The 12966-nt window shown below is 37.3% G+C and overlaps 1 protein-coding gene across 3 annotated transcripts in view; it reads right to left on the minus strand.

The window, feature by feature from the left end:
• Nucleotides 1-1550: 1550 nt before the first annotated feature.
• MORF4L1 (mortality factor 4 like 1) overlaps nucleotides 1551-12966 on the minus strand; it is a 28388-nt gene continuing 16972 nt past the window's right edge. For all 3 annotated transcript variants that reach the window (XM_053594845.1, XM_053594847.1, XM_053594846.1), the window contains 7 exons: nucleotides 9740-9765; nucleotides 9179-9267; nucleotides 6696-6797; nucleotides 5160-5248; nucleotides 4660-4832; nucleotides 4191-4275; nucleotides 1551-2284 (listed from right to left, as the gene is read on the minus strand). In XM_053594845.1, the coding sequence (XP_053450820.1) occupies nucleotides 2200-2284; nucleotides 4191-4275; nucleotides 4660-4832; nucleotides 5160-5248; nucleotides 6696-6797; nucleotides 9179-9267; nucleotides 9740-9765 (649 nt within the window). In that variant the 3' untranslated portion in view covers nucleotides 1551-2199. The remainder of the gene's footprint in view (nucleotides 2285-4190; nucleotides 4276-4659; nucleotides 4833-5159; nucleotides 5249-6695; nucleotides 6798-9178; nucleotides 9268-9739; nucleotides 9766-12966) is intronic.

Genomic DNA, 12966 nt, shown 5'->3' on the forward strand with positions numbered 1-12966 from the left:
CCTGGTAGAATGCCGTGGCATCACAGCTCACAGCAACCTCAAACTCTTGGGTATAAGTGATTCTCTTGCCTCAGCCTCCCAAGTAGCTGGGACTACAGGCGTCCACCACAACGAACAGCTATTTGTTGTTGTAGTTGTCATTGTTGGTTTAGTAGGCCCAGGCCAAGTTCGAACCCGGCAGCCCCAACTTACGTGGCCACGCCCTAACCAGTGAGCTACTGAGCCAAGAAGACCCTGTCTCTTATAAAAATAAAAGGACAAACATCCTGTAGGCACTGGAATAAAGAAAAACTTGGCCCTACCACATTATCTTAGATGTGCCAAACAAGCAAATTTTTAAAATATCTAAGCAAATAACATGAATCTTCAAGGGACCATGAGTATATATAAATAAAATATCACACCTAATACTCACTTCAGCAGCATATATGCTAAAACTGGAACGATACAAAGATTAGCATGACATGCACTTATTTAGCATTCCTATCCAAAAAATCCTATCTAGATAATAAAATCCATAATTGTTAAAAGTCAGGCTAAATCAGTACATTTGTGACAAATGTGAAAGGATAAATAAAAAGTAGAAGTTGTCTACTTTTTATTTGGTAAAGAGTAAGAAGGCTAGAAAACAACTATGTCTAGGAGCAGTTCCATTTAAACACTCAAAAACAAGTTCACTGTTTCTTTGGAACTTATCTCTCTTTCCTCTCCTTCTGAACTCACTCTCCCTCACCCTGCCATAGCTCTTGACAGCTGAATTTACCTGCTGCTATGCATTTTATTTGTTAGTGTCACCTCTACCCAAGTCCAGATCACTTTTGTATCTCTATATTCAAGTTGCCCTTTATAAATATTTTATTGTCTACTTTCCTGGTTTATTTTTAGATTGTGCCAAACGAATTTTTTAAATTATCTACCCAAATAATATGAATCTTTAAGGGACCATGAGTATAAATAAAATATCACATCTAGTACTCACTTTAACAGCAAATATATTTAAACTGGAAGGATACAAGGCATCACAGCTCACAGCAACCTCCAGCTCTTGAGCTTAGGTGATTCTCTTGCCTCAGCCTCCCAAGTAGCTGGGACTACAGGTACCCGCCCCTACGTCCAGCTACTTTTTTTTGTTGTTGCAGTTTGGCCGGGGCTGGGTTCGAACCCGCCACTCTCAGCTGGCCACTCTCACCCGCCAGCACCCTACTCACTTGAGCCACAGGCATCACCCTACTCTCCTATTTTAAGGTTATGTTTCTAAGGTGAACACACAGACACTGATAGCAAGCTGCCACACAGGTAAAAATGCTGTTAATACTCAAAATTAACAAGTCTGGGTAAAAGAGAGCAAAAGTCATGTGAACTTCTAAGGACTCAAGAGAGCAAGCTGTAGTAGTCTCTATGGATTAGGGGGCTGGTGCTAAAGCTAACCACCTTATTCCATAAAGGCCAAACCAAAATTCAACACCCAACCGAAAAGTCACTGCCTCAACGTAAGAAGGACACAAAATCTACAATGGTTTTTGTAATGTATCCACACAAGGACACTGCTCTTTTGAAATTTAAAGAAAAAATTTATTGAAGATCTGAAAAACAATTCTTAAAAGATTGACTTTTCCAGAAAACTAGCCACACAATGCATTGCGTCTATCATGTTAAAACGTGCATTAGACACAAATACAAAAACCATGAAACAAGCCACCATTCTTCAACAATTTGAGCAAAGATAAAATGCCTAAGGAACAGCACGGATGACTTGCAAAGGATGAGCTCTTTACTTTAAGCACCATAAAAAAAAAAAAAAAAAAAAGCACAAATGGATGAGTGTGTGCAGTTATATACACTGAATTGAACCTTTGGCACTAGGAATCAGAGCATTTTGTCATATAGCATTAACACATATTATAAAAGTGCGTAGTGTCAAAGGAATAGAACCACCAGCATTCAAAAGCAGCTTTGTCAACACTCTACAGCTTGTCTTTCTGTTATCCATCACTGAATACACTGGTAGCAACTTTGAAATGAAAGAAAAGAAAAAAGGAGCTATAACCCCTTTTATTTTCTCTGTTTAAAATCAAACAAAAAACAAACATCAATTCTGTTATACACTAACATCTTCAAAGTACATCGTTTGTACAAGAGAAAGACTAAGAACAAAAATGTGTTTACAGAGATCCAAACATATACGAGTGAGATCATCTCTCACACAGCTTTCCGATGATACTCAGGAGGAGCCACTTCATAATCACTGGCACTAAACAAGGTTGCAGAATTCTTTGCCAGATACCTAAAAAATAATAATAAAGTTATTCATTACCAAGACTTTAAAATATATCATCTGCATTCTAATCTCTGTTTACGTATTATATACCTAAGCTACAGAAAACACTTTTCCTAAAATACATTTAATAATTGCTACCTCACAGTAAAACTACATTACTACAATTCAGGTAATATTTAGATAGCACAATGCATAAAAGAATGAAGGCTAGAATTACTTCCATTATTTTACAGATAGCAAAGGATGGTTATATCATCAGAATACCAACTAGAGAGCCTGAATTATCTATTATCTTTAAGGAATGGTTACATAACAGCATCATCCTCAAAGAATAACATCTAGATATTTCCTTTAGTGTTTTGAAAATCATACATACTAAAGGGACCTGAAATATTAAGTACTAGAATACTTTTATTTCACAAAGAAATTGAGATCCACAGAAGGTATTTATCATTGGTAAAGCAAGGACTACCTCCCTGTTTAGATATTCAAGCCCATGTTGCAGTTTTAAATTTATCATAAAATATACGGTCAAAGTAGAAACCCTAAGCTTCCAATGCCAAGCCCAAGAAATAATCCAATGTTAATTATGATCCATACTCTGGAAAAGTATTTTTCCTAAAGCTTGAAATGAACACCTCTACAAATGAGGGGAATTATACTATATTCTTCTACTACAGCTTGGTTTTCCCCCCTCAATGGATACAACACATACATTTTTATCAATACTTTTTACCCTATCACCTATTTAATTCACTATCTTCATCAGTCTACTTAGAGCAACCTTACTGTTTTAATTGTTTGGCTGTTAAAAATTCACTATTATAAAAATGTCCTCCAAAAAGTTATATAAAGTAGAATTGCCCCTTTCTCCATTTCTTCATTTAAATCTTAGCCAATTTGACAAGAGATACTTTGATTGTTTCGTTTATATCTATATTTAATTCTGAACATACATACATACACACATATATATATATATATATTTTTTTTTTTTTTGCAGTTTTTGGCCAGGGCTGACTTTGAACCCGCCACGTCCGGCATATGGGCCGGCGCCCTACCCCTTTTGAGCCACAGGCGCCGCCCTGGACATATTTTTAATGGTCCTCTATACTGCCATTTCTATAAACTTGCTATGTCCTACTTACCACTTGTTCGTTCATCTCTTATTAAATCATGTATTAAACCCACTAGCCCTTTATCATACATGTAATAAAGGGCTATAGTAAAAATACTATAATCTTTATCTTAGTTTTAATCTTAGATTTAAAATTTACATTCCTCTAGAATTTTGGTGGCAAACAGTAAGCATGGATTTAACTTTGTTTTCTTCCAAATTGTTAGTTTTCGGCTCGGCACCCATAGCACAGTGGTTACAGAGCCAGCCACATACACTGAGGATGGCAGTTCGAACCCAGCCCAGGCCAGCTGAACAACTGCAACAACAACAAAAAAATAGCCAGGCATTGTGGCAGATACCTGTAGTTCCAGCTAATTGGAAGGCTGAGGCAAGAGAATCACTTGAGCCCTAGAGTTTGAGGTTGCTGTGAGCTGTGAGGCCACAGCACTCCACCGAGGGCAAAATAATGAGACTTTGTCTCCAAAAAAAAAAAAAAAAAAAAAAAAAAAAGAAACCCACAAAAACAAAAAACAAATTGTCAGTTTTCTCCTCACCAATGTTCTAAGTACTCCACCACTGTCCCGTCTTAGACCCACAGGCCATCTGTATCATTTGCCAGACTCCCACATACTACCTATTTGCACTTATTTACACTGTTCCATTAACCATCTATCTACTCGTATACCAATACATTCTCTTTGTTATTATGTTTTACCATCTTTGGTGTCAATCTTTCCTATCAAATAGTAATTCTCAGATTCCTGTTTTAATTTCAAGAACACTTAGACTTACTTTAGGAAATCATGAAGATAGTTTAGTAATAAAGCAAGACTTTTTTCATCCAAAGGTGTATAGGCCAACATCGCTCCAATTCGTACTATATAAAGGAAAAGAATTTAGCCAAAGTTACATCCAAGGCAGCATTACAATCATATATTTTAACTATGTGACCAAACACAGCCCCATCACCAATTCTTTTAAAATGTATGGTTTTAAAAAGCTTCATCCTTGAAAAGATTTTGCTATATATATTGAGGGGGGGGGCAGTTTTTGGCTGGGGCTAAGTTTGAACCTGCCACCTCCAGCATATGGGGCCGGCACCCTACTCCTTTGAGCCATAGGAGCTGCCAGATTTTGCTATATTTAACATTTTACATAGAAGTTCAAACTGGAAAGAAATCATGTTTTAGCAAGTTCATTAGTTCTTGCTCATTCAGGAAAATAAAAGTATAAAGTTCATGTTTTATAAATGGTGTATTACCAAATAATCTCAGTAGATGTGGTGCTCCATATACTTGGGACATGGGTGCATCAGGGTGATCTGCAAGAATTTCAGCATACTGCGGCCGCTCAAATTTGTACAGGAGCTGAGTGCCCAACATTACATTGAAGTATTCTTTTATCCCTGCCACAACTTCATTAACAGCATACTCCCTGATAAGTAAACAGAAGTATTTACTTTCAAAACTTGTCACTAAAAAAAACTAAGATAGGGAAAAATTCAACAAATGAAAGGGTAAAAAGTTAATGGTTAAATCAGTGACAACACAGCATCGATATTTTCTTAAAAACTGTTTTAACAAGAGAATATGAAATCAATTTTTAAAATATGCTGAAGCAATATTTGCCAAATTAAAGCCCTTCGGGGTTTTGCCAGTTTCTGATGGTATTGATGTTCAGAGTTAAACACAAGTTTCAGATGGTTTATGTAGAAATTTTAAAAAATGCCTTTGGGTATACTTGAAAGGTACATATTCTTACTTATTATCTGTGTTTCCACGAGATTTCTTGTAATTTGCATAATCCTCCAGAATGGAATCCACATTCTTCTTAGCAGGAAGATAAAAGAGCTATGAAAACAGAAATTCACTTGAATATTTCAAGTATTTCCTTTCTTAAAGAAAAATTGCACCAGAAAAAGTTTTGTTTTTTTTTTTTTTTTTGAGTCTTACTGTCACCCAGGGTAGAGTGCCATGGCATCCAAAAAAAGCTTTCTATGTAATAAAATATCAGGCAATAATATTACAAAACAGAAAAAGGCACTTGAAACATGGATGTAACTGAGAAACTAAAAATTTAATTATAGATGGCCCCCAACTTATAATGGCGTAACTTTATTTTTCAACTTTCTGCTGGGTTTATCAGGATCATCTGTATATTTACTTAACAGCTAAAGCAGCTAGTGACTACCATACTAGAAAGCAATTTAACACACAAACAAGTGCAGAACATACCGCACGTGAATGTACCTTCATGGTATTATCAAGTCATACTGTTATGGATATTACATATCAGACTTAGCCTCAAGCATTAACAATTATCTTTTTATCTTCACAACACAATGACATAGGGACTGTTACTCCAGTAAACATGAAAACTACAATACAAAAAGACTGATAAACTTGTCCAAGTGCACAGACACAGAGTGGTAGAACCACAGTGCCATCATAGCTCACTGTAGCCTTAAACTCCTGGGCTCACGTGATCATCCTGCCTCAGCCTCCTGAGTAGCCATATGCTATAGCTGTTGTTTCTATATTTTGTAGAGCCAGAGTTCTTCCTATATTGCTCCTAGTGGTCTCAAACTCCTTACCTCAAGTGATTCTCCTTCACTTTAGCTTCCCACAGTGCTGGGATCAAAGGTTTGAGCCATGATACCCAGCCAGTACCATGGCTTGAAAACACTAAATTTAGATTTAGTTTAGAATTCAAATGATATCCACACACTATATGTGACTGACAGTCTCTTAAGTCTTATAATCCTACTCTTCTCCCCCATCACCCCCAAACCTACCTACGCCACTTGTGTAGAGAAATTGATTCTCTTGTCCTACAGAACTTCTCATTAAGGATTTTAATGATTGACAAACATGCTGCTCTAGTAAACATTCTTAACTCCTATAAACTATAATATAAAACATACCATTCAGGTTCTTTGGGGGATCATAAATACCTCTGCAAATGGTGGTGTGTGCTTTCTACCTCATTCCATTAGCAGAAGCATATGAGAATGTTCTATCTTCAGTGGTGAGACAGTAAACATACACTTCCTTGCCTTTTTATCAATTTTCAACGTGAGTTCCTACCCTAGCAACTTCTCAAAACGAGTTACTTTAGCACTACCAACTCATGAAACTTGTGTGTACTTTTATTCCTAAGTTATTCTGATAACCATTTAGTTTTTGAAATGAGTCACACCTTAAAAATTCAATTCTATGTAACTCTTTTTTTTTTTTTTTTTTTTGCTAGCCAAGGACACAAGCATACAATTTACAATCTATGTAGGTTTTAAGTTACCTGTTTTTGCCTGGTAATTAAGTCCCAGTCATCAACAAGCCAAGGTTTTAGCTCTTCAGGAATCTTTACTTTAACTTCAACTCTGTTCATGAATGTTTCTTCCTAATAGAAAAAAGAAGGGTATTAAAAAAACCTATCTTTTCTTCCTGAATAGCAAATCTAACAAGTGGTGGTTTTTCTTGACCTCTAAAGGTACTAGATATACATTAATCATTTAAAGTAGTCAATGTAATAAAATAAATAAATAAATAAATAAAATAGTCAATGTATAGCCAGAATGGTCATTTAAAAAACTGTAAATAGAAGAGACCACACAATTAGCTATTGGAAACAGAAAATCTCATCTTGGACCATAAAGTCTCTTTACCGTGAAGGTGAAAATTCTTTAGTAATTCAGTTCTTCTTGTCCTTGAAACAGAACACCGACTTAATACATTTTAACTCAGTATTTCCATATTTACCCTTGGCCTCCAAATGACTATCCCAAACACAGCTTATCTTTTATTTTTCTTTTCTTTTTTGAGACAGAGTCTCACTATGTCACCCTGGGAGGAGTGCTGTGGTGTCACAGCTCCTAACATCCTCAAACTCCTGGGCTTAAGCCATTCTCTTGCCTCAGCCTCCCAAGTAGCTGGCACTACAGGCACCCGCCACAATGCCCCCTATTTTTTTTTTTTTTTTTGGTTGTAGTTGTCATTATTGTTTGGCAGGCCCGGGCTGGATTCAAACCGGCCAGGCTCTAGTGTATGTGGCTGGCGCCCTAGCCACTGAGCTACAGGCACAGAGCCTCAAACACAACTATATTAAAAGTATATCTTTAATGTATATATTAAAAGTATTGTTTCTAAGGAAGTCTTTAAAAATTGCCCCAAAGTGCCTATTTGCAGATCATACCACTGTTTCTAAGTATACTTATAACTTCAACTTCAGAAATATAAACTGTGTCACTTAAAAATTAAAATCCTATCTTCAAATTTTGAAAAACTTTGAAAATTATAATAAATTAGCAAGTTGGGCGGTGCCTGTGGTTCAGTGGGTAGGGTGCTAGCCCCATATACCAAGGGTGGCGAGTTCAAACCCGGCCCAGCCAAACTGCAACAAAAAAACAGCCAGGCGCTGTGGTGGGCGCCTGTGGTCCCAGTTATTTCGGGAGGCTGAGGCAAGAGAATCACATAAGCCTAAGAGTTGGAGGTTGATGTGAACTGTGATGCCACAGCACTCTACCTAGTGCAATAAAGTGAGACTCTGCCTCTTAAAAACATAAATAAATAAATTAGCAGGCTTGGCACCTGTAGCTAGTGATTAGGGCACCGGCCACATACACCGAGGCTGGGGGATTTGAACCCAGCCCATGCCAGCCAAAGGATGACAACTTCAACAGCAACAACAACAACAAAAAATAGCCCAGCGTTGTGACAGGCACCTGTAGTCCCAGCTGCTTGGGAGACTGAGGCAAGAGCCATCACTTAAGTCCAAGAGTGATGCCACAGCACTCTACTGAGGGCAACATGAGGTTGTCTCTAAATAAATAAATAAAAATAAATAAATAAATTAGTAATAAGATGCTTTGCCAATTATACCTCACAATTCTAAACTACACGGAGAGGTTCTCATGTTAATTTTATAGGTTTATTAAGCTATCATGGAATTTAATAAACCACCTAACGTGACATATAAGTCTATCAGTCTAACGCCAAAGACATTTATTTAGTCTTGTATGAGATCATGGAGTTTACACAACAAAAGACAGTGAGTTAGGTTAAAAAGAAAAAAACAAAAACAAAAAACCTGGCTCAGCGCCTAGGGCACCAGCCACTTATTCACTGGAGCTGTTGAGTTCAAATCCAACCCAGGCCTGCCAAACAACGACAACTACAATAAAATAAAATAGCCAGTTGTTGTGGTGGGTGCCTGTAGTCTCAGCCGCTTGGGAGGCTGAGGCAAGAGAATCGCTTAAGTTTGAGTTTGTTGTGAGCTGTGACGCCACAGCACTCTACCCAGGGTGACAGCTTGAGACTCTGTCAAAAAAAAAGAAAGGAAAAAAGTCTTAGAGCTATAGGTGAACTAAAAATATATACAAATTTATCTTTATCTCCCCAAAGAGAAAATTTTTTTTTTTTTTTTGTAGAGACAGAGTCTCACCTTACCGCCTTCAGTAGAGTGCCATGATGTACACAGGACTCACAGCAACCTCTAGCTCTTGGGCTTCCGCGATTCTCCTGCCTCAGCCTCCCAAGCAGCTGGGATTACAGGCGCCCGCCACAACGCCTGGCTATTTTTTGGTTGCAGTTCAGCCGGGGCTGGGTTTGAACCCGCCACCCTCAGTATATGGGGCTGGCACCTTACTCACTGAGCCACAGGCACCACCCCCAAAGAGAAAATTTTTAATTTCAGGAGTTAACCATGTTGGCAATGTTTATATGTGTTAACACAATTGATACTAAAATGCTAACATGCTATTCAGAAACTTATGAAAAACGCACATTTTCAACAGTAGGATCTACCCGGGCCCTTTTCTTCCGAGGAGGTTGAGGTGTCTCACTGGTACTGCCACCATCTCCATTTCCAGGTGCTATAAAAATTTATTTAGGGCAGGGGAAGAGGGAGGGGAAGGATCATTTTAGCTAAGAAAACAAGAAACTCTTAGAAAGCAATCTCTCAACACATCCTCTTTTCATTATTTCTCCATTACATAGCTGTTATTTGAATCTATGTTAAAGAATCATCTACTAAAAATATAAACTTTATGAACAGCTCTACCAAACATTTAGCATGGACAGTATTTAATAATAGTACCACCTTCCACTGATTAAAAAATATTTCTTCTCAATGGGAGTCATTAAGACCAAAGCAAATAAGAATAACTTAATGCTTAGAAGCTTCTCCATGGAAAAAAGAGGTTAGGTCTCTATGCTATGAGATTCCTATTTGAGACTCCCAATAAACCTAATTATATTCCAAAATTTCATGGCTTTAAAATAATGTAATTCAAAATATAAGTACTATAAAAGTAAAATTAATTTTAAGGAAATTAATATTCTTACTTTTCTGCTTATTCTTCTTTGTTTTCCTAAAAGGAGGAGAGAAAAACAAGGAAAGATTAATTACTTCCTATAAAACTACCTGTGTTTCAATTCCCTTTCATCAGAGGCAAGTTCGCAGAGAAATTAACTGACTGGTAAGTAAGGCCAGGTATAAATAGTCACCTGCTCAGACACAAGGACTTTTTACAGATAAACTCACATCTCCCGCCACATAACAGAAAAATAAACCAAGAACACTCTGAAAGACAACTTCCTTCTTCCAACATGTTCTACCCCCCAAAAGTTTCAAAAGATAAAATATTTTCTCCAATTATTTTAGTTTTGATCCTAAAACACACATTTTAGATTTGTAAATTTCTTAAATACCAATGTGTCATTCCACCCTCACTGAACCAAACTTTGTTTCACAGTATTTCTTCTGTAAATTATTAACATATTCCCTTTTTTTCAATACTATTGTCTTTATTCTCCCCTATGTAGAAAAATGATGACATGTCTACATCTTGGTTATTTCTTACAAAGCAACTTTGCTCATTATTTTAAAAAAATAACTTATCACTGCCAAGTGATAAATTACTGATTTTTAGTTTTCCACATAAAAATCAGGAAACTAGAACTATTATTTCTAGAACTATTTACAATGGCTATTATAGATTACCAGGTGTTCTGGTGATAGCTACTTTTCTATAGTTTTAAGTAATATTTATAAATATTATTAACTACCTTAACTCATTTACTTAGGTCTTGAGGTTCATTCCACAAATTCATGTATAATCTGGCCAATCTTGATTAAGCAATCTGATTAAGTTTTCTCCTCCCTCTCTAAGGTTCCCTCTTATAATATAAATATTGTTGGGACAGTATTTCTGGGTCAGACTAAACCACAAACTTAACTTGTACATTTCAACAATACATGAAGACCAAGAGAACCAACTGTCCTTACACTCTTTTACCTACACCCACTCTACACAAATAGAATTGACATGTGATCTCAACTCTTAAAGAATTTATAAACTGTACAGGCTAAGCATCCCAAATTGGAAGTGCTCCAAAATCTAAAACCTCTTTTTTTTTTTTTTTGAGACAGAGTTTCACTATGTTGCCCTCAGTAGACTGCCATGGCGTCACAGCTTACAGCAACCTCAAACTCTGGAGCTTAAGCAATTTTCTTGCCTCAGCCTCCAGAGTAGCTGGGACTATAGGCGCCTGCCACAACGCCCAGCTATTTTTTTTGTTGCAGCTGTTGTTGTTTAGCTGGCCCAGGCCAGGTTCGAACCTGACACCCTCCATGTATGTGGCTGGCACTATAACCACTGTGCTACCAGCGCCAAGCCACAAAATCTAAAACTTTTTGAGCCAAAAGAAACGCTCACTGGAGTACTTTGGATTTTGGATATCCAATCAGTAAATATAATGCAAATATTCCAAAATCTGAAAAAGTCTGAGATATGAAACACTCTGGTCACAATATTTTAGATAAATAATCTGTACACATTAATGAATCCCAGTAGTAAATTGCTTCAACCTTCTATACTCAGAAGCCAATCTGAAGAGGCTCCCACTGTCCAAGGACAGGAAATTTGAACTCTTAAAAACTTTCTGTTTAAGAATAGGTACAGTGGCTCACACCTGAGCTCAGGAGTTCAAGACCAGCCTGAGCAAGAGCAAGACCCCCGTCTCTAAAAATAGACAGGTATTGTGGTAGGCACCTACAATTCCAGCTACTCAGGAGGCTGAGGCAAGCAAGAGAATGGGGCCCCCTGCCCTCAAAAACCAACTTTTTAGAAAATACAAAATGGGGGATGAACTTACTTTTAAAACTCTACTCATGTATTTATTCAGCCATTATTTATGTAGCTGAAACTGCACACTTTACATTCAAATGCAAACAATTAAGGCACACTACTTATGCTCATGTAACAACTTTTAATACCGTGATAAAAATTTTATTGTAAGCTATTACTCTATTAAATCTATAATATTTTTCTATATAGATAAAATTGGTGCCTTTTAAGATTCAAGTGCTATTAAACCCTAACAGAACACCACTATGCAGAAGCTTTCCAAAGAACCAGATCACAAAAATGTTACTTATTATAAACAAAACTATGAGCCAGACTCAAATAGTAACACACCTCATCCTTTTGACCAGAGTTCTTGGGTATAAACCCAGCACTCCAGGAGGCTGAGGTAGAAAGACTGCTTGAGCTCAGGAATTCAAGACCAACCTAAGCAAGACCAAGACCCTATTTCTACTAAAAATAGAAAAATTAGCTAGGCATTGTGGCAGACGGATCACTTGAGCCCAAGAGATTGAGGTTGTTGTGAGCTAGCTGACATCACAGCACTCTAGCCAGTCTCCTCCCCACCTCCCATCAAAAAAAGCCCAAACCCACACTATCTCCACACACCTAATCCTTGCCCAATCAATTACCTTTCCACCAAAAAAAGTAAAACTCCAAACACCTCAAAATTCATTAATTCCTTCATTACTAACACCTTACTTTTAAACAAGAAAGTTAAGATTAGTAACTCTGATAAGAAATAAGATTATCTCTTATAAAAAGCTGTGCTTTATGTTCTTGTACTATTAATACTTGTTTAAGAATATACTAAATTACCACTCCTTACCATAAACCTTTAGATACATGAACTTTAGACATATGTAGTATGTACATGTATTTGATTTTCTTATTCTAACGTTCATTACCTGAAAGTAATGGTTTTCTTTTTCTTGGATGGAGAGAGACAGGCATATTATTTGAAACCTGTGCCTTCTGGAGCCAGGCGCAGTGGCTCATGCCAGCACTCTGGGACACTGAGGTGGGTGAATTGCCTGAGCTCTGGAGTTCAAGACCAGTCTGAGCAAGAGCAAGACCCAGTATCTAAAAAACAGCCAGGTGTTGTGACAGGTGCCTGTAGTCCCAACTTCTTGGGATGCTGAGACAAGAGGATCACTTGAGGATCCCAAGAGTTTGAGATTGCTAGGAGCTCTGACACCACAGCACTCTACTGAGGGCAACAAAATGAAACAATGTCTCAAAAAAAAAAAAAAAAAAAAGAAAGAAAGAAAGAAATCTTGGGGGGGAGGGGCTGTGGCTCAAAGGAGTACGGCACCAGCCCCATATGCCCGAGGTGGCGGGTTCAAATCCAGCCCCAGCCAAAAACCGCAAAAAAACAAACAAACAAAAAAAAAGAAACCTTAACTTCTCAGATGTTCTTAACAT

Source organism: Nycticebus coucang, chromosome 6 (assembly GCF_027406575.1).
Source record: "Nycticebus coucang isolate mNycCou1 chromosome 6, mNycCou1.pri, whole genome shotgun sequence".
In the NCBI taxonomy this organism is placed as follows: Eukaryota; Metazoa; Chordata; class Mammalia; order Primates; family Lorisidae; genus Nycticebus; species Nycticebus coucang.